Source organism: Harpegnathos saltator, unplaced genomic scaffold (assembly GCF_003227715.2).
Source record: "Harpegnathos saltator strain DR-91 unplaced genomic scaffold, Hsal_v8.6 scaffold25, whole genome shotgun sequence".
NCBI lineage: Eukaryota > Metazoa > Arthropoda > Insecta > Hymenoptera > Formicidae > Harpegnathos > Harpegnathos saltator.
The window spans coordinates 1,455,109-1,477,738 of NW_020230039.1; the positions used below are offsets into that span (position 1 = coordinate 1,455,109).

The following is a 22,630-nucleotide window of genomic DNA, read 5'->3' on the forward strand; positions in this document are numbered from 1 at the left end:
GCGACCACCCCCAGCCCCGCGCCCAGCTCAGCCATTCTCTGTAAACAGAGATCCTGAGCCCGGGCGCCGTGGCCGAGGTTGGCCTGTAGGACCCGGAGCAGTGTAAAGGCTAAGCCTTACACGCCTCCTCCGGGCTGCCTACATCCACCTCCTCCTGCGAGACCCCGGACGGCTGTGCCGTCCCGGTCCCGCAGGAGGAGGCTTCGGCCTCGGTGGCTTCCGATGCAGGTGTCTCCACGGAGACTTGGGGGGTCCCTACCTCTGTGGTTTCCTCCTCTCGGGGGTACGAGGAGGAACCAACCTGAAGGGGAGTCAGGGGCAGCGCTCCCACCGACTCCCCTTTCTCTACGATAGTTGGGGGTGGGCCCGAGGGCTCCACCCTCCTTACCTTTGTCCCTTGGACCTCCGTATTGTCCTCGATCGTGCCGTCCTCCTCCTCCTCTCTCCTCTTCCTTCGGGGTAGGGGTTCCTCTGGCTCCCAGTCAAAGTCAATGAGGTTTAGGGTGCTGGAGTCCTTCCCTGCCACTCCTTCCTCCTGAGTGAGCGGCGTCGGGCCCGTCCCGACCTCCTTATCCCTCGGTGGGTAGGAGATTGTACCAGCCTCCTCCCTGGGCGGCGTTGAGTTCCGAGATTCCTCGATAGTGACAGTTCGGGTCTCTGCCCCGTCTTGGTCCCTCTTCCTCTGCTCTTCCTCTCCTTTCCCCTCCTTCTTCCTTCCCTTTCTTCTTCCTCCTGGAGGGGGTTTGCAGGCAGGTCCTCCGATCTTGTGACCGGAGGGCTTGCCTGCTTCGGCGCACACAGGGCAGCGCACCGCCTCTTTGCATCCCTTGGCGTGGTGGCCGGGGTTACCGCAGCGATAACACATTTCGCTGCGGTCGACGGCGCTCGTGCACCGCTCGCGCACGTGGCCCCGCTCTAGACAGCGGAAGCACAACGTGGCGCGAGCGGGCAGCGCCGTCACCCCGGCGCGGGTCCACCCTACCGGGACCCGCTCCGCGGCGGCGACCTTTGCGACCGCCGCCAACGGACACCGCACCACCATGGCGCCTATTCCCCGCTGGGAGACGCTCATCTCGCCGGAGGAAATTTCCTCCGGCGAGCATCCCCCAAGCAAGGGCCACCGCGGCCGCCACCTCCTCAGCCCCAGTCGTCGCGTCCAGGCCGGCTATTCGCAATGCTGCGAATTTCGCTGGCCTCTGGACGCGGTAACCGGGGCCTTTGTCCTCCGCCAGCTTGCGGAGCTCCTCCGCAAGCCGGTCGGCGGACGCCCCGACGTTGAGGCCAGGCACCTCAATCAACATTGCCCCATTCAGGGCCCGGCGGACCCTTAGGGATCCGTTGATCCCCAGGTCCGCCGGTCTGATCCGGCGCCTGGCCCCCAACATGAAGTTTTCATACTTCCCGTCGGGGCACATCACGGTGACGGCCGCGGAACGAGGCGGTTTTGGCCTGCCTGGTGCCGCCGTCCCCCTCCCGGATCCCTTCTTCTTTGGTGAGGATGGGGGGACTGCAGGGGAGATGGAGATCCCCTTCTTTCCCCCCTGCTTCGACCTCCTCCCCACCACCATTTCGGCTCTTCTTTTCCCGCTGGCTCCTGCCGGGGTCTGGCTGGCCGCCGGATCGCCTCCAGCAGCTCTTTCGCCGGCGTTCCCTGTCCTCTCTCCCGGGCCCTTCTCTCTTCTTCCTCCTTTATCTTTCTGGCCCTCTCCTTCCTCCTCCTCTTCTGCCTTTTTCTTTTTTCCTTCCTGGTCTTATCCTTCGCTACCTTCGGCTCTGCTGGAGTCCGCAGGTACCTGGTTTCCCCCGTTCAGGACCTCTTTCTCCTTTTCCCCTGTCTCCTGAGCCGTGGTGGTGGTGGTGGTGGTCTTTGCCGGTGTTTCCACCGCCACGGCCGCCCGGCCCGCTCTGCCCGCCCCCATCAGGGAGTCGAGCTCCGCCCTCATGCGGCGGAGCTCCTCCTCATGGCCGCAGACATCGCGGGCCGAGACGGCCATGGCGGCGCCCAGCTCCTCCTCCGCCCTTTCTGTCCTCCATGTTGGCGGGGGTGGGTGCTCTGGGGGGTTGTCATCGTAGGTCGATATATCGACGAGCACCCCCACCTCCGCTTCCTTCCCTTTCGGAGTAGGAGGAGGGGAGGGAGGGTTAGCTTCCCTCCTCCTCTTCTTCTTCTTCCTCCTCCTGTCTTCTCTCTTGGCTTTCTCCTCCTCTGCCGACGTTGATGATGTCGATCCCCCGGCCGCCTCCGCGTATGACAATCTCCTTCCCCTGGGGAGTAAAGAGGGAAGGAGGACCGGCGCCGAGGAGGTGGAGGCCTTCATGGCCTTCAGCTCCTCACCCAGTCTCCTATTCTCTACGCGGAGCCTTTTTAGCTCCACCCGGAGCTCCTCCGCTTCCCTCCTCGTCTCGGAGGCTTCTCCCCCCTTATCGTCTAGTTCTGCCATCCGTGCGAGCAATGTGGCCATTACGGCCTCAGAGGTGACCACAGCGCGGTTCAATAGTCCCACGAAGATCCCCTTCATGGTGCGGGACCTTCGTGAGACTAACCGAACCGCACCTAAGGCTCGGCCCACCTCCGAGGCCAATTCGGTCACCCTGGCCTCCCTCAACAGGTTTATTGTGGCATTGTCCCTGAACACCTCCTCGACCGGGCGCTTGTCATCAAGTGAGCGGAACATACCCGTATCGAGGAGGATCCTGATGTCCTGTTCGAGTTTCCTGTTCTCCTCCTTCCTTCTCTCTATCTCTACCTCCTTCTTCTTTTTGGCGCTTACCTTCTCGCCAGTGTTGGTCAGTTTGCCAGTTTCCTTCCTTTTTGGTACCAGGGTTGGAGTCTCTCTTCCCGAGGAACTACCACTGGTACCGATGGCTTCACGTGCCCTTTTTCGCCCTCCGTTGGTGTCCTTGCTGGCATCTATTGATCTCGGCGTTGTCCTCGCAGGGGCCTGGACCTGCACCCTCTCATTTTGTGGGAGCAAAACGTCGGAGCGTATCACCACACCGGTGGTACTCCCCGACGCTCCCGCTGCCCCATCCGTTCCCTCTGTGCCCTTCTTCTTTTGCTTCGAGCAGAGGGGTCCCGGTCTGCTGGTCCTTGTAGCTGCGGTTTTATCCCCGGACACCATTGCCCCGGTTATCCCGCGTTGGGTGACCGGCTGCGTCAGCCTAACCGGCGGGCTCACCGCGCCATCCCCGCGGTCAGGGAGGCGCTGAGGTGAGGACGGTGGTAGGTCCTCAAATTTTAGCGACCCTCCAGGGGCTAGCCCTCTGGAGTCCGCTTGCTCAACCTCCCCGGGGGAAGGGGAGGAGGCATCCGCCTGGCGGATTCTTTCCACCTTTTTTGAACCCCCCATCTCTCCAGAAAAATCACCCATAAAGAGAGGTCGGCCCATGGACGGGCTGCTACGCCCGTCCGTTAGGACCATTGAACCTTTTGAAGGCTCTGAACCCGAAGGCTCTGGGTTTTTTGTTTTATTTTGTCGAGAATCCATTTTGTTCCCACGAGTACGGCGGGAAGTGGGCGTCGACCCCGGGTAGAGCCCCCGCATTATCCGGGGTAAGGCTAGCATGTCCCCTGGGTTCGCCAGGTGCCCAGGGTGAGGAACCACTAGCGACAGGTCACGCACCTGCCATTCATCCCATAAGCGTGGCATGCCTCAACTGTAGGATTACGTAGTATTTTATAGAGGGCCCGCCTCACGGTCCGGCCAATTAAGGCAAGACCCCCGGCCCCAAAGACATGACCTAGGGTTACGGTGTAATAGGCTAGGGTCTGCCGGGGATGCCTGAGTCCTCTGTACCAGAATGCCTAAGCAGAATGCCTGGCCCCTCGCAATCGTGTCAGGTTCTACGTCCTGACAAGTACGGGTTTGCAATCAGGGTTTTCCTTCCCCTAGAACGGTTGCCTTCGCCCGGCTCACGAGCCCGTTCTGCTCGCGCTGTAGGGTCCTTTGGATCGTACGAGTACGATCCTCCGATCCCTGTATGAAACTCGGAGGCAGCTGCCCCTCCGAGAGAATAAGGACGCTCTTAGTCTGGCCTCTCAGTACAAATCTCTCCGGCATGGTAGAACCTGCCAGGAGTCGAAACCCCCGCCGGCACAGCTTTGTACATCATTAAGGCACGCAAGCCCCCCCACCACGTCAAGGTGGCGCCCACGGGGGGGCCCGGACCTTGCACCTTCAGACTATCATTTATTCCAGGCGCTACAGGACAATTTGAATAATAAAACCTTCACTTCCCTGAATGTTCTCAAAAACCACTTGGATGACTTCTTTGCCCAAAGATCCCAGGACTTCTATGAAAGAGGGATAATGAAGCTCGTGGAGAGATGGCAGAAAGTCATTGAACAGAATGGAACATATTTAGTTGATTAAAATCGCTGTTTTTGCTAAATATTTTGCGTTTGAAATTTATTCGATTTTCGCTACGGAATTATGCATAAACCTAATACGTAATAACAATCTAGACAAATATGCTGCGGTTTAAGCTACGACAGTATTGCAGCCGTTTTACAGCTTCATTTATTAATTCGGTAAATAAATTAATAAATGGAGGATGTTTTCAATATGTTAATTATTATTTAAAAAATGGAAGTTATATTTAATTGTAAAATTACGTAAAAATATTAGAAAGAGAATTAAAAAAATTATTAGGTGCGCAACTAAGTTCTCGCTGTTTTTTTGATGAAAATGCAACTTTATTGTGAAAAAATGGTTACAAATGAATTATTCAAAATATTGCCCATCGCTAGCGACAACTTTTTCCGATCTTTCTGGCAGAGCTCGAATACCGTCACGGTAGAAGTGTTCGTCTCTTGAGGATATCCATGAATCAAGCCATTTTGAGATGTCTTCATATGAGCGGAACTGCTGATTAGCCAGACCATGTGCCATCGAACAGAACAAGTAATAATCGGACGGCGCAATATCTGGGGAATATGGCGGGTGGGGTAGGACTTCCCATTTGAGCGTTTCTAAGTAGATTTTAACGGGTTTGGCAACGTGAGGCCGAGCGTTGTCATGCTGTAGAATCACTTTTTCGTGCCTCTGCTCGTATTGTGGCCGCTTTTCGCACAGTGCTCGGCTCAATCGCATCAATTGAGTTCGATACCGTTCCCCAGTGATGGTTTCGTTCGGTTTCAACAGCTCATAATAAATAACACCGCCCTGGTCCCACCAAATACACAGCAAAACCTTCGCAGCGTGAATATTCGGCCGAGCCGACGACGTAGAAGCATGACCGGGCAGTCCCCATGATTTTGTTCTCTTTGGGTTGCTATAATGAATCCATTTTTCATCACCCGTAACGATGCGATGAAGAAAACCCTTCCTTTTTTGCCGCTGGAGCAGTTGTTCACAGGCGAAAAAACGACGCTAAACGTCTCTTGGCTGCAAATCATAAGGAACCCAAGTTCCTTGTTTTTGAATCATTCCCAACGCATGCAATCGCTTGGAAATGGCTTGGCGGGTAACTCCTAATGCTGAAGCAAGCTCTTTTTGCGTTTGGCACGGATCCTCATCGAGCAATGCCTCCAATTCAGCGTTTTCGAAGGTTTTTGGCCTTCCTTCACGCGAACGGTCGTCAACATCGAAATCACCGTCTTTGAAGCGACGGAACCAATCACGGCACGTTGTTTCACTTAGAGCAGCATCTCCGTAAACTTTTTGGAGTTCTCGATGCGCTTCAGCCGCCGTTTTCTTCGAATGAAAGAAGAAAAGCAACACTTCCCGCAAATGACGATTATTTGGCACAAAATACGACATTTTCACACAACCAAAAGTATATGACGCAAAAACAAAATCACTAATGTGTCAAAGCGGTTTGTTTACCATATGTTTACCATATGTCTAAGCTTGGTTCATAACGTTTTGGTTATGTCACAATCGACCAGCACTTACTACTGGAGCCATCTCTTGAAAAACAGCGGGAACTTAGTTGCGCATCTAATATTTAACTAGGATTGAACCTTATGCAATCCGAAACTTTCGCCTCATTAAAGTTAGATCAAATTTAGAGATTAATCCATATTAATTAATAACTACAAATTATTGCAACTATAATGTGCAAATTACATTAACGCAGGCGCAAATTTCTAAGTACGCTGATTACAGAACTACATACAGATCCTTAAGTAATAATTTTCGAGCTCTATAAGTAACGTATATCCTATAAGTAACGTAGATCCGCTTGACTATCGTTGATACATATATTAGACGTGATATAAAATTGATAGTCACATTACTCTTTGCTTTCGCTGTGATATACAACTTACAGCCAAATTACAACTATTTTGGCTGTATTTTAGTTTTTACCCATGCGCATGCTCAATTACGACTTACGGTGCGTGTGCGCGATAAACTTCTTATATGCCGTATATGTATACAATACGTGTCAGCCACAGTATAACCACAGAAAACTAACTATTTTCTTGCTATATAGTAACGTAAAAAGTCCAATTGTATTAAACAATGTTCATAATCGTAGAAATGATAGAAGATGGAGAAATGATTTTATGTGTTATTGTGCCCGAGGGTTGGGAGAAGAATGGAACTTTATTTTGGCCACCAGAACGTAAAGGAATGAATCTCCGAAAAGATGATAGTGTTTTACTAGATTTTTACCAGATAGTTGGTCAAAACAAAAATGTACTGTCAAAAGAAAGAATTTTACCACATTTCAAGCCGCTGTTAAAACAGAAAAATATTTAAGTCAGTTTGATGATACTGAGGACGAAGAAAAGTAAATATATATTGAAAAAACATTTCAAATGTAGATTAGTTGTTCGGAACAAGACCGAACATATAATAGCTCCGGAGAGCTGGCTGGTGATTTTGGATCGCAGAGCGACGTCCGCCTGCATCCAGGTCGCTCGAGTAAACTCGACAACCGACCGATCGTCCTAGTGGACGTCTGGGGTCCCGTAAGGCGGCCGCAGGCCCTATGGAAACGCGTAATACCGTGCGCCGATACATCGCGCCCAGGGACGGCGGCGAAAGTAAGAGAGAGGAAGGACGCGCACGTGCCGACGCAAAGTGACACGCAATGTACAATGCAATGGACGCAATAGACGCAGTAGTAACGCAAGTGGAATAACGCAGAAGAACGACGCAGAAGGAACGCAGTAGAAATGTAGCTATTTACAAGGCGAAAACGTTTGCCAGCGCAAAGTTCCGCAGGACACGCACGTCAGTAACGTCAACGGGGAAAGGCACCCGAAAGCACGTCAAAGTACGTGTAACGAAACGATCTCCGTCGTTTCGGAAGGCCTGCCCTTCCGGACGTAATGACCTACAGCCAGCCACGGTTCCGAGGACGCGTGGAAAATGAGCTCGGAACTTTAGCTCGCAGGGCGACCGAGTCGCTCCTGCGAGAAAGCCAAGTTCCCCTACGGATACTTGGAAGAAAGAGCTCGAAGCTCTAGAGACGGTGACCGAGCCGTTTCTAAATCGCCAAGGCCCCCGACGGGCGCTTGGGAAACGAGGGAGCTCGAAGCTCCGAGGAGACGGTCGAGTCGCTCCTAAACCACGGCAACGCCGTGAGCATGAGATCAGAAGACAAGATTCGAACCATTAGCCTCAACCCAGTAGGGTGTATCGGCGCCGCCTTCAACTCAGCAGAGTGTATAGAGCGCTGGTTCAAATCCGAGAAGTAAGAACGACCACCCTAGGAAGCCTAGAAAGCGCGTCGGTAATCAGCAGTATGACAATCGCACTAAAAGCAGCACAGGTTTGCTACTGAGAATGGCCAAGCAGCTGATATGGCAAGAACAAGGCAGCAGAAAAGGCAACGCAAGGCACGGCACGCCTGAGTATACCTTTTCTACTGTTGCTATTCATACGTGAAAAAACGTCGTTCGACGTCTCTCGGCTTCAATTCGTACGGCACCCAATTTCCTTGCTTTTCAATCATTCCTAATACTTTTAAATGTTTGGCAACTGTTGTGTGATCAACTTCTAATGATTCTGCAAGTTCATTTTGCGTCTGACATAGGTCTTCATCGAGTAATGCTTCCAATTCTTCGTCTTCAAACTTTTTCGGTGCGCCAGAGCGTTCTTTATCTTCAACATCAAAATCATTATTTTTAAAGCGTTTAAACCAATCTCTGCATGTTGTTTCCGACAAAGCATGGTCGTCGTAAATCTTTACAAGAATTCTATATGCTTCAGCAGCAGATTCTTCTTTTTAAGTAATGCAGTAAAATTCCCCGCAAATACTCCTTCTTTGGCACGAAATTCGACATGTTTAACGCTATGAAAAAATATGTTGTTTACGCTTCGACAGAATAACATATACTGTCACTTCGAGCCTAATGGTGGAGCTTCACGATGAAGTTAACTGTAGTAACTGCTCAATGCAAAAAGGCTAAGATAACACCATCTGTCGGGAAACAGCGAGAACTTATTCAAGTCACCAATAATAAGACAGATATTATTGTATATATATGCATTATATTTTTGTTCTATAAAAAATAATAAAAATATTACAATATTATAGAAATATTATAAAATATAGTGTTACGTCCTAGAGGAGCGCAACGTTTTCGTTCGCAGGAAAGGCGAACCTCGTTCATACACGCGTGTCAGGGAACGGGTCAGGAACCCGACGGGTCCCTTTACTCGGTCACTGACGTACGACGAGCGGTCCGTTTTTCGGTCAAGAACGTGAATCCTTTTACCGGGGATAGGATTATGAGTCAATTGTTGGAAGATGGGGTGATTTTGAAATTAATTGATGGACAATAAATTAATAGCAAAGTTATTAAAACAAGAGTGACAACAAAATGATATGCGGCGCGGTTTATTACAATTTACTTGAATGATGATGTGTGTATATGTGTGTGTGTGTGTGTGTGTGGAATAGAAGAAGAAGGAATGGAAAAGGGGAGGAATATGAATAAAAAGTTAGTTGGGTGAGGGGGAACGAGAGCGGTCAGAAGAATTTAAGGGAGTGGATATTTCGGAAAAAGAGACAGGAGAATCGAATCGATATCGAAGGGGTAGAAGGAGTGGAAGCGCGTGTAGGAGAAGAGGGAGGACTAAGGGGTAAGCGTCGGAGGAAAGGGGGTAGGAGTGTCGGGTCTGGGTGATAATCAGTTTCGAGTGAAATATTTATAATGGATCGGAGATATTGCAGTTGGTGTTCGAATTCATAAGGATCTCTAATCCCGTACACCGTCTCGAAAAAACGAAGGACTCATTGGATGGATACCATGGAATGATAATAATGGCCCACTAAAAATGAATTTCAATAAACAGGTGGAACCAATAAATAAGGGCATAAAAAAAACAGAACTTATTGCTGACTCTTGTTATCCGGGAAGTGAACAAAAAATAAAAGTTGTCGTTTAGTAGCTCCTGCTCGGTAGATTGGGTTGTGCTCGCCCACTCCCTTCCGGTTGTCCAATTATGACACAAACACTAATGCTTTTTCCTGACTTCTTTGAATATTTGCACAAACTCGGATATATGAATTTTGGAAATACTATCTGAATATCTGAATGCCCGGATCTTTTTTGGATCTGAATCTGGAATACTTCAAATCTGACTTCTAAATTCTGAATGCTCAAAAGCAGAATATCTGAGTGAGAGTGTGTCTGCCATTTTTCTGTGAGTGTCGCGGAGGCGGATTACCGCGGTTTTTATACCGATGATCAGAGGCAGAAGCTATCAGGGTGGGTAGAGAGATGGCCTTTGAGGAAGGGGTGAATTGGTCTTAGTGGGAAAAAGTCTCAGCCATTAGAAATTAAGGATGAAGTTAAAAGACATCATGGGAGGAGACGGTTAGTTTTTGGAGATATGAATATGGAAAGGCTAAAGGGTGGAGCGTGGGTGTCTCATAGTTTTAGGTGGATATGATATGATTGGCTGAATGGATTAGGCGCGACAAGCGTGGAGGTGGTGGATTCTTATGAGATAGAGGAATGTATACAAGTGGCCGGCTGGAAAAATTAAAATGCCGTAAATCAAGGATTGAGATAAGAGTTTATAACCATCGATGAAGTAGGCTTTGTTGGTTGACTGACAGGGCACATATGGTTTTGGATTGGGAATATGTAAGTTTCAAGTTTAGAGCAGGGATGCTCTGAGTTGCTTTGTTTTACTGAAGGTTTGTTAGCGCAGAGTTTCAAATTTTATAGCTAGGCTGACAGACACACTTGGCGAACACTACCCAGATGTAAACCTTCGACGGAGACGTGTAGATTTTTACAACAGGGCATTGTTTCCTGTTATGAAATTTTACTGAGTCGCCTTTCATTTGGCGCGACGGCTGTTCGCCAGATGGGTCTGTTGCCTATTTTATATTTATATATATATATTCCTATTACATAGTTATATTAGGTGTAGTAAAAAGAAATCCATTATTTTCGCATGAAATTGAAGGCTTTAATTACCATAGTTAGAATGATCCGATTTAGGTCAAATATGCGCCGTTTTGTTCGATAACTTGTTGCCATTTTGAAGGTAATTTCATTATGTCTCTCTCATAGAAGCCCTCGTCCCTATTGGCGAAAAATTGAGACAGTCGATTTTCACAAGCCTCTCTTGAAGCGAATTTTTCACCAGCAAAATTGTTCGCCATGGACAGGAACAGATGGTAATCACTTGGTGCCAGGTCCGGACTATAAGGTGGATGCATAAGAACCTCCCAACCAAGCTCCCGGAGCTTCTGGCGAGTCACTATCGATGTGTATGGCCTGGCGTTGTCCTAATGGAACACAATTCCTCTCCTATTGGCCAAAGCTGGCCGCTTCTGGGCGATTGCTTCCTTCAGACGGTCCAATTGTTGACAGTACAGTTCCGAGTTAAGAGTTATGCCGTAGGGGAGCAGCTCATAGTAGATAATTCCCTGCCAATCCCACCAAACACACAGCAAAACCTTCCTGGACGTCAATCCTGGCTTGGCCACCGTTTTCGCCGGCTCACCGCGATCCGACCACGACCGTTTTCGCTTGACGTTGTCGTAAGTGATCCACTTTTCATCACCAGTGACCAACCGCTTCAGAAATGGGTTTTGTTGCAGTTCAGGAATGGATTTTGTTGCAGTTCAGCAGCGATTCACAGATGGAAATTCGGTCCATGAGGTTTTTTTTCGTTAACTCGTGTGGCACCCATACATCGAGCTTCTTTTTGTATCCAGCCTTATTCAAATGGTTCCAAACGGTTTTTGTGCAATCTTTAGCTCTTGGGCAATCGAAACAGTACTTACATGACGGTCGGACTCGACAATGTCCATGATTTTATCGATATTTTCGACAATTGGCCTTCCAGTGCGTGGTGCATCTTTGACATCGAAATTACCGGAATAGAATCGGCGAAACCAAAATTGCGCGTGATTGGCTGTTACAGTATCAGGATCATAAACACTATTCACATTTTCAGCCGTCTGGCTTGCGTTTTCGCCTTTATCGAAGAAAAATTGTAAAATATAGCGTATTTTCTCTTTGCTAGTGTCCATCTTTGACGCGCGCTCAAATAAAACTGAGTCAACTAATCACAAAACTGTCAAAAAGTTTTTTTAGTACGAAATCTCATCTTTCTAACGCCATCTAGTGGAACCCGATCGGACTTATACAACGCGAGATACAGATAACTAAAGCCATCTATTGGAAAAATAATGGATTTCTTTTTACTACACCTGATATTAGGCGAATAGAAGTTCGAAAGGAGAGAGAAAAAGAAAAAAAGATTTTTTAAATAATTGTCCGGAATTCGCAGGACGTAACAATAGTAATATATAATATTATAAAAAAGAAAAAAGTTGGCACTGCGAGGATTCGAACCACTCCTCGGACGTAGACGACAAATTACTAGCATGCGCCTTACCCAGGTAGAACATAGAAGTCATAATGATATCATAATAATGTCAATATGACTTTATTTGTCACTTAAACGTCACTAACAATAAATGACACAAAAATGATATAAAAATGGCAAAAGTATATATATGTTACATTATAAATATAAACACTTTAAAATAATCACTGTAGTTTCTGAAATATTTATATCGCTTTACCATATCGTTACAGTTGTGTTAACAATAGGATAAACAAATATAAGTAATGTATAAGAAAGATGATGACATTGTGATCAAATCTTGGAATTTTGTTTATTGTGATATTCTAGTGACATTCATACCCAGATAACACACAATATTCTATAAATATTCAATGCTGCATCCAACATACTATTACAAGAATCTTCTCAACGAAATCATATATAAATGTTAATAGAATATTTTTATCTTATAGAATAGTCTATAAATCTACATAAAATATTATAAAAATCATCGGTAGAAATATTATATTAATATTCCATAAATGTTCACTGAATGTAACAAAACTAGTCAGAGCAACGAATTCAAACGAGTACGCCACTCTTGGTTTGTCTTTCTCAGCTGCACTGTTACACACTGGTGTGTATAGCAGTGCAGCTGAAAAGAACAGACCAATAGAAAACGTAATACAAGGAACGGTATAATAAACAACATTGACGGCCCGCTGTGACTAAAGTTAGTCTGATGTTATATTTATACCTTGTGCATTTCTTTATTTTCCTGCAATAAAAATCTACTTTTATTTCTTTGTAGAATAATAAAAGCGTGATTTGTATATTATATTGTGTGAAAAATAACCAATGCGCCACCACCACACATACACACTGCACAATCATTTTTAGAGGTTAAACAATATTACTTTTAAGATTATTATTAATATGAAACGTAGATTCTCAAAAGCAACACTATATAGAAAAATAAAGAGAGGAACCGCAACATGTTTAGCTTTATTACAAAATTATTCAAGTGATTCTAATAATGTATCAATATGTAATACTAAAAACAATATTTCAGAACCCAATACAACAGTCATGGAAAATATAGAATTGCAATGTGATAATAGTAAAACAGACTGTTCTAATACTTCAGATTCCTTGGATAATTTTGATGATATTACAGAATGCAATGCTTCAATAGATTTGAGACCAAATGTAGTAAAATATAATGAAATCAATTTTATCAATAAATTTTTAAATTTTTAAATAATTACAATTATGGGCAATATCGCATAACATTCCACATTCAGCTTTACGAAATTTGCTACAATTATTAAAATCAGAAGCTAATATTTGTGTACCTCAAGATCCTAGAACTTTGCTCCATATTCCTCGACACATATTCAACAAACCTGTAGGTTCAGACACTTATTCATACATTGGAGTTCAATCTGCAGTTGAAAAGCTTATCAATTTGTTAGAAGAACAATCACAAAAATTAAATTTATTAGTTAACATTGATGGTTTACTTCTTAGCAAAAGTTCTAACACTCAAATATATTCCATATTATGCTCAATGCATGAATATCTTCAATATATAGGAGTGATAGGTATATATCATGGTTATGAAAAGCCTAGTAACGTAAATGATTTCTTAAGGCTCGTCTACAATAGCTGTAAGAGTATGGCTGTAAGGTTGCAAGACACGAAATGAAATATTTTCATTCGCTGACAGCTTAAGTTACAGCCTTACAGCCTTACTCTTACAGTTATTGTAGACGAGCCTTTAGAAGATTTTACAGTAGAAACTATAAAATTATCAGAAGAAGGTTTTATTTATAAAAACCATATGATACCATTTGCAATTAAAGCATTTATTTGTGATGCTCCAACAAAATTACTTATTACTTATTATAAAGGCCATACTGGATTTTTTTCATGTACAAAATGTACGCAAGAAGGAAAATATATAAAAGAAAGAGTATGTTACCTTAAAATTAATTGTATTAAGAGTACAAATAAGTTTCCGCCGTTTGACAAAAGATGGCCCCACCAGAAGGTTATGTTGAAATTGTCAGATGTAAAACATAATATCGTAAGTTTGGACATCTGGTAACAACATAACCTTGAAGTATTAGTGACTCCGTATCAGCATCACATAATTTTTTTCGTGTGAAAATGTCAAGTTTTGTGCCGAATAAGAGTCATTTGCGGAAACTTTTGATTTACTTCTTTAATTTGAAGAAATCTGCAGCTGAGGCGCATCGATTGCTTGTAGAAGCATATGATGAGACTGCTTTAAGTGAGAGAAATTGTCGTGAGTGGTTTCAAAAGTTTAAAAACGATGAGTTTCACGTGGAAGACAAAGAACGTAGTGGAAGGCCGAAAGTATACGAAGAGACGGAATTAGAAGCATTATTGGAGGAAGATTCGTGCCAAACGCAAGAAGAACTTGCACTTACATTAGAAGTGACTCCACAAGCAATTTCACATCGTTTAAAATCGTTGGGAATGATTAAAAAACAAGGAAATTGGGTTCCATATAAACTGAAGCCGAGAGACGTTGAACGCCGATTTTGCACGTGTGAAATGTTGCTTGCCAGGCATAAAAGAAAGAGTTTTCTGCGTCGTATAGTCACTGGTGATGAAAAATGGATCCACTATGATAACCCAAAGAAGAGAAAATCATGGGGACCACCTGGCCATGCTTTAACATCGACAGCCAAACCGAATATTCATGGAAAAAAACTCATACTGTGTATTTGGTGGGATCAGCTTGGTGTCGTGTATTATGAGTTGCTCAAACCGAGCGAAACCATTACTGGAGCTCTCTACCGAACACAATTAATGAGATTGAGCCGAGCACAAGGAAAAACGCGCCCATTATTACTCCAAACACGACAAAATTATTCTCCTACATGACAACGCTCGGCCACCTGTTGCAAAACCGGTCAAAACTTATTTGGAAACACTTAATTGGGAAGTCCTACCTCACCCGTCGTATTCACCAGACATTGCCCCTTCCGATTATCACTTGTTCCGGTCGATGGCACATGGCTTGTCTAAGCAGCGCTTTACATCATATGAAGATACTAAAAATTGGGTCGATTTGTGGATAGCCTCAAAAGATGAAGAGTTCTTCCGACGTGGTATTTGAATGCTGCCAGAAAGATGGGAAAAAGTAGTGGCTAGTAATGGACAATACTTTGAATAAAACATAATGTACCATTCTTTCACAATAAATTCCTAATTTTTGATAGAAAACGGTGGAAACTTATTTGTACTCCTAATATTAAAAGAACGGATGAAAATGTTCGTAACAGAGTCCAACCAGAACATCATATAGGTAATTAAATTTTAAAAAGAATACCTTCAGTTGATATGATTAGCAGTTTTCCTTTAGAATATATGCATTTAGTGTGCCTTGATGTAATAAAAAAACTAATTTGGATATGGAACTTTCGATTCAAATTGGATATGGAACTTTCGATAAAATAAATTCTCTCGTTGAACCATCGGTTATGATTTAAAATTACACCAAAAATAAATGGCAATACTGTTTTGCAAACGACTGTACAATTTAGATAATTTGTCTTTCAAACATTCTATGAAAATTCTATGAACATTTTTGACATAGTATTCCTCGGATATTATTTGAATATATTACTACATGTTCTCTTCATATACTAGTATATCCTTAAATATAAAAGAATATATGTGAACGAGATACAAGAGCATACCGACGCAAAACAATGTTTGTCATACATCTATTGCTATGACACACTGATTCGAAAAACGGAAATCAGGGTTAATTGTAGTATATTAGGTGTACAAATGAATAATCCAAATTATTTTAAGCAGTTATGAAATCAATTTTAAATTGAATAGATTTTCCCGCTCTTTTGTGATTATGCAATGTTGACATATAGCGATTAAAAAAAACACATAGTTTGGCGAAAGGCCCAACATAACCTTCAAAAGTATTCAGTTCAGTACAGTCGAAAATGGCAACAGATAAGGTATATATCCGACACTGCATTCTTTACGAATTCCAACAAGGAAAAAATGCTGCAAGAGCGTGCGAATCGATTTGTTCCTTTCTCGGCGAAGTATTGTATGATGTGTGCGCATTTTTGTTTAAGTGGATTAAAAGCGGTAATTTCAGTCTAATCGACAAACAACGCCCTGGAGGCCCTCCGAAGTGCGATAATAATGATTTGGAACAACTGCTCGCTGAGAATTCGGCACAAACACAAAAAGAGCTTGCAGAACAGACAGTTGGGAGTTACGCAACAAGCGATTTCCAAACGCCTACATGAGATGGGAAAGATCCAGAAAGAAGGAAAATGGGTTCCGCATAAACTCACTGAAATCAACAAAAATCAACGAGTGGCAGCGTGTCTTTCTCTTCTCAATAAGCAGCGTCGAAAGTCTTTCTTGTGGAAAATCGTTACGGGCGATGAGAAATGGATACTCTACGACAATCCGAAACGCAGAAAGTCATGTAAATCCCGGCGAATCATCAAAATCGATCGCAAAACCCAATCACTTCGGAAAGAAGGTTCTTCTCTGCATTTGGTGGGATATCAAGGGCGTGCTTTATTATGAGTTGTTGGAACCGGGTAAAACAGTTACTGCGGACTGCTACCAATGTCAATTAATCTGCTTGAGTCAAGAATTGGAACGAAAACGCTCGTATACTGGCAAAGAAGAACGTCCAGTGAAATTGTTGCATGACAACACCAGGCCATACATTGCTTCCAATATAAAAGACATCATAATGAGTCTTGGCTGGGACGTCTTGCAGCACCCGGCGTATTCACCAGACATTTCTCCATCCGATTATCATTTGTTCCGGTCGATGCAACACGCCTTGTCCGATATGCACTTCCAATCAGTGGATGAGATCCGAAAATGGCTTGACGACTTTATCGTGTCCAAAGACATAACATTTTTCCGAGATGGAATTCATCAGCTGCCTGAAAGATGGCTTAAAGTTATAGAAAGCAACGGTGAATACTTTGATTGAACAATTTAATTTACTTTCTTTTAAAATAAACCTTGAATGTAGCTAAAAAATTGGATTATTCATTTGTATACCTAATAATTTTATTTGCAATTATATTCTATTACATTGTTACGTCCTGCGGACTTCGCGCATTCTAGACCTCTTTTATAAACAAGGAAAATTGAATTTATTATTATTATTATATGTTATCACACGACGCGATGACCCTAGAATCTTTGAAAATTCCAATCTCCAAACCAACTCCGATCTTGTTCCCATGCGCTCAGTCTACGTTAACAATACCGAGACATCCTCTTTAAAAAATATCGACATTTCCTTCTTAAGATAGCTGCCACATTTTGTAAACTATCTAAATCCTCTTATTGCCACATGCTCCCTATCTCCTAAAAAAGAAAAATTTATCTTACGCTCTTGACTCAACCTCTAAAAACATTTGAAGCACAGTCCTATGACCATATTTGAGCATAACAATTTAGACCCCACTCCCTCAACCGAGCTGACTTTTTGGGAAAAGTCAAAAGTCTCAGCCTCTTCTCGCTGAGCCAGCAGCCAAGAAAGAAGCTTCTCTTAAATCACTTAGTGTCTAGTGGATATACCAAGTTACATTTTTACTCATTCGATTCTCTATAAATTAGCTCGGTTGACTCATTATCATCACCAATGGTAACCAGTCTTCACACCAACCCCGAAAATACGGATGCTGTCCAGAACCTAAGGCTGTCATCATACGATATCCGGAGTCGAGGCCGACAACAGGCTATTATCCTTCACCCAAAGGGAACCACCATACGGCAACAGTAAGCCTTTCTTCTTGTTTTGTTTTCTCATTTATTATTTTTTTCCTTACTACCTGCTCCCTTCTCTTATTTGTCTTCTCTCTCCCGTTTTTCTTTCCCTTTTCTCCCTTTCTCTAACCCCCTTGGCATGTCTCCTTAATTGTGGAATCCGATTGCAGTGGCTCAATGTTGTCAAGTTCAAACGGACCTAACTACCTCAGAAAAGTACGAAAACCGCGAAGATTTTGAAGTCGCCTCATTAGAACTCGCATTACAAGATCGCCCTGATTACATTGTTCGCCATAACGAATCCGAAGTTTCAAGATTTGCACATTTTCATTTGTTGTTCCTTCTCGATTCTCCCCCCAGAACTCCTCCTATATCTTACTCCCCAACATCCCTGAGTCCCACCGAAGACCGATCTCCTATAGGTTCTCCTTTATTTTGGAGCCCATCCCCGACACCTTCCCCTCCAACCTCACCTCTACGAGGGGGTACGCGTGGCTTCCACGCGGCCTTATTCCGTGGCCTCATTCCTATTTATTCTCCCTCTCCCTCAGAGGCATCCTCGCATCGATCTTCTCCCTCACCAAGCGCTTCCACGACACCTGATCTTCTCGTACCTAAATATCCCTCGGAATAATTAAAAGTAGCCTCTAGAACCGCGAGCACATAAATATATACAGGGTGTTTGATAGCTCATCATGCAGACGAAAGTTGGAGATAGATTGGGTGTAGCCGAGAAGAAAAGTCATGTACCATAATGTCAAATTGCCAATAGTTATCGAGTTATTAATTAAAACATGTGAGCCAACGAGCGCGTAGAGAGCGAAGGGCGACCGCAGTAAGCACATAGACATTTGATACAGGCGGAGTCAGCGAGTGGCGATAGGCGAGCGCGCGCGGCGAGGGGCAACGTAAACAACAAGAGGCGAGCGAGCGCGACGAAGAGCGAGCGAGCGCGAACGACGAGGAGCGAGCGAGCTATAAGGAAAAACCTATAAAGAAAAAGCTCGCTCGTTCCTCGTCGCGCGCGATCACCTTTTGTCGCTTACGTTGCCCCTCGCCGCGCGCGCTTGCCTACCGACACTCTCTGACTCCGCCTATATCAAATGTCTACGTGCTTACTGCGGCCGCCCTCCGCTCTCTACGCGCTCGTTGGCTCACATGTTTTAATTAATAACTCGATAACTATTGCCAATTTGACATTATGGTACATAACTTTTCTTCTCGACTACACCCAATCTATCTCCAACTTTCGTCTGCATGATCAGCTATCAAACACCCTGTATATATATATATACAATTACACAACGTATATATCTGAAAATCGATTTCCTTGCAACTTAAAATTAATACTTATATCAAAAAATGCACAATTTATAAGTAATACCCAACCACTCGTCACAAATAATTATTTAATGTAAAAATCCTCCCTTTCCTCAACCGTCGCTCACGGTCCTATCCCAGGTAAAGGGATTCAGTTCCCTGACCTAAATAAAGGACCACCGACGTACGTCCGCGCCAGATAAAGGGATCATTCCGATCCTTGATCTATACCGCAGACTTGCAAGTATGTCGGAGCTTGCAAAAGCAAGCGTCAAGTTGCGTTCCTCCTCCAGGACGTAACAACATGTACTTACAATTTATTTATATTTATGTCGCGGAGTTAACTAAAGCCGTAATCGACAGTGTCTAAACGTTCTTACTGGATATTTTCTATCACAATATTTATTGACCTTGCGAAACATTTTCAAGTATGATACTTATGATTCCTTCTTCGGGAGCTAGAACGTTTCTGCTAAAGCGGTAGTGACAATTATCGACGGATGAGGTTCGCATTTCCTGCAATTAATAATTTTTATATTGATAATACGTCTGTTATACCTACAACGTACCTGAGCCCATTGAGAAGATGTGTGCGCTGCAGAATAGAACGACTTCTTATCTAAAAGCTTAATATTAAATGAGCAATTTCGGGTGGTAGTTGCACTATGAAGTCCACAGTGCATGGTCGTACCCGTAGAAATGCTACTAATTTCATGAATGCCTCCATTTCGTGTGCTTCTAACAAAGAGAGTCTAAAAAATGGCTCCTCGTTTCGCTTATCCGAATTATACAGAGCATTACATCCCTACCTTTTCCTCCACCTACTACGTATTCTCTACAAATCAACTACGTTTCAAGTTCCTTCGGCCAATTAAAGCACTCGCTTCCCCTCCATTGCCATGTTAAATGATAACGTCATAAATGAGAAAAGCCACGTTAAAATTTCTTACGAATGTTTCAGGTGTAATCCAGCTTTTGCGACCGTCTGAGCAGTCTCCCAGCGCAATCTCCAATTCTGAATCTTCGAGAACTTTCTCTCTTCCACCGCTATGCTGGCCTTCGACGTGAAAATCACCGTTCTTGAAGCGTTGAAACCACTCATGACACGTTCTTTCACTAATAGCGGCCTCACCATAAGTGTTTGAAAGCATTCGAAGAGCCTCAGCTGCAGATTTCCTCATATTGAAGCAGAAAATTAAAACCTCCCACAAATGACGAGAATTTGGCTCGTAAACTGACATTTTCAATCGAGAATAACTTTATGATGCAGACATAAATCGACTAATGTTTATATGGGGTTATGTTGACAGATGCCCAAGTTTATTGCATGACGTCTATGATCTATTTATTTCGACCACTTTTAGGATTTTTGTGCCCTCTTGCTCCTCGCCGATGCAAGTGGAGGGTAGGTTCCTAAATCAACCTAGGCGTGTTCTTCTTTGGTCCCTTTATTGCGCACGTGCCTGCCAGCTGCAGAGCACGTGAATCACAGGTACAACTTATGCGTCTTGACAATACAAAAACAGTTCTCTGCGCTCGCACGACATATGAGCCACAGCGGGACTCGTATGTATATGTGTGTGGGCCGAACGGAGCCGATGCTCCTGCCTGCCCGCTCCCGCACAATCGCGACCGCGTGCAGAAATCGCGGTGTCACACACGACAAAGAAACAAATACTCAGGCTATGACTAGCGATCGTATTATACGTTGACTCTGTGAGCGCTTCCAACGGTTACTAACTCGTTGGTCTTTTTCCCCGCACGAGTGACACTTGCGCACGCTCTATAGCGCCGCACGGAAAACGGATGCGTGCGCTTTTGGGGAGCTCAAAGTCCCCACAGGTACTCCCCCCTCAGTGCCTCTCTAGACAGAGAGGAACGAAACTTTTTTCTTTTTTGCGTACATTTTGAATTGTGGCGCGGATGAAGTGGACGGACGCGGATCACTCGTTTGCGGCTGTTCAGAGCCGTTGTTCTCCAGCACTATGAACGCGGGTTTTAACAACTCTGTTGATAAGGTTTTTTCCTCACCATTGATATCCACCAGGAAAACGCGGTCTGTTATGCGCCTGATTATTCGGTGAGGATCCGAATACGGCGGATCGAGCGGCCGGCGAACAGAGTCAATGCGACGGAAGACATGCGAACAAGTGTACAAATCTCGGAAAACGAACGGTTTCACGTTCGTGTGATGAACTGTTGCCGTTGGACGGATCTTACGAATATATTCGCGGAATTTTTCTAAAAATATAAACGGATCAGCCGGTGGATCCTCATGAACAAAAAATTCACCCGGTAACCGTAGTGTTGTGCCGAAGAGAAGCTCTGCTGGAGACGCTTGCAGATCCTCCTTCACGCATGCTCTTAGGCCAAGAAGAACGGTTGGTAAGATGTCTAGCCACGGTGTTGGTGCATGGCATCTTAGTGCTGCCTTCAGGGTGCTATGCCAGCGTTCGATGAGTCCGTTCGCTTGTGGATGATACGGCATAGTGCGAATCCGAGTTGCACCAATTAGTCGCGCTAATGACTGGAAGAGTGCAGATTCAAATTGCATTCCCTGATCTGCGGTGATCGTCAGTGGAGTCCCGAAGTTGCATATCCAGTGATTGAAGAGAGCGGATGTTACAGTGTCTGCTTCAATGTTCGGTAGTGGAAGTGCAACTGGCCATCTGGAAAAACGATCTATGATTGTGAGGCAATAGCGGTTACCTCGTACAGGCGGTAGCTCTATCAGGTCCAAATGGATGTGATTGAATCGGTTGTCCGTTGCTTCGATATATTCAGGCCGTGGTTTGTTGTGTCTGCTGACTTTTGATCGCTGGCACGGTAAACACTCACGTGCCCAGCGAGAAACATCTTGGTTAATGCCTGGCCAGATGAATTTTTGTTTGATGCACTTCAGCGTTGAGCGAGCGCTCGGATGAGCCGGACCATGGATGACGTCAAATGCTTTGCGTCGAAGTGGTTGTGGTAGGTACAGTCGTACGATGCCCATCGAGACATCACACCAGATGTCTTCTTCTTCGATTCGAAGGTGGTTCAGCTCGAGCGACGTGGATCTTACGATGTCTGCGAGTTCTGGATGTGCTTCCTGCGCGTTTGCGATGATTTCTGCTGAGAGTGTGCTTGGCATCTCAATTGCGTTGATCCTGGAGAGCGTGTCTGCAACCACGTTGTTTTCGCCTTTCACATGGACTATGTCCGTGGTGAACTGCGAGATGTAGTCCAGTTGTCTTAGCTGGCGTGGCGAACTCTTTTCTGCCTTTCTGCTGAAAGCGTATGTTAGCGGTCGGTGGTCTGTCCGTACCTGGAATACTCTTCCTTCAAGTATGTGTCTGAAGAACTTGACGGCAGCGAACACAGCAAGAAGCTCTCGGTCATATGTGGAGTACTTCTACTCGGTTGGAGAGAGTTTCCGTGAGAAGAATCCAAGTGGCTGCCAGTGTCCGTCTATCTGCTGTTCGAGTGACGCGCCTATAGCGGAGTCCGCAGCATCAGTCGTCAGTGTGAGAGGTGCTGTCAATGCATCCTTGCATTTCTGGAACGCAGCCTCTGTCTCCATTGTGCAGGGAATCTCTCGCTTGTCCCTCTTCTTCGCCTCCTTCAGGTGTTTGGTTAGCTTGCTGTTGAGCAGCATTCGGCAATACTCGACGGTAATAGTTTACCATCCCCAAGAAGCGACGTAGATCTGCGATGGTCTTGGGTTTTGGAAACTGTTGAATGGCTGT

General features: G+C 44.9%; 1 protein-coding gene across 1 annotated transcript; it reads right to left on the reverse strand.

Moving 5' to 3' along the window:
• Positions 1 to 19,360: 19,360 nt before the first annotated feature.
• On the reverse strand, positions 19,361 to 22,283 carry LOC112588598 (uncharacterized). Its single transcript, XM_025298986.1, has 4 exons — positions 22,210 to 22,283; positions 21,123 to 22,168; positions 20,807 to 20,960; positions 19,361 to 19,418 (listed from the first exon to the last, which is right to left on the reverse strand). The coding sequence occupies exons 1-4, from the start codon at positions 22,281 to 22,283 to the stop codon at positions 19,361 to 19,363; spliced, it is 1,332 nt and encodes a 443-aa protein (XP_025154771.1).
• Between the last annotated feature and the right edge of the window lie 347 nt (positions 22,284 to 22,630).

Coding starts and splice junctions, on each gene's coding strand:
- LOC112588598 (XM_025298986.1), bottom strand. CDS start 22,283: ATGACCGAGAGCTTCTTGCTGTGTTCGCTGCCGTCAAGTTCTTCAGAC. Junction 22,169..22,209: donor TTGAAGGAAGAGTATTCCAG/GTACGGACAGAC, acceptor CGCTTTCAGCAG/AAAGGCAGAAAAGAGTTCGC. Junction 20,961..21,122: donor AAAATTCCGCGAATATATTC/GTAAGATCCGTC, acceptor GGCGCATAACAG/ACCGCGTTTTCCTGGTGGAT.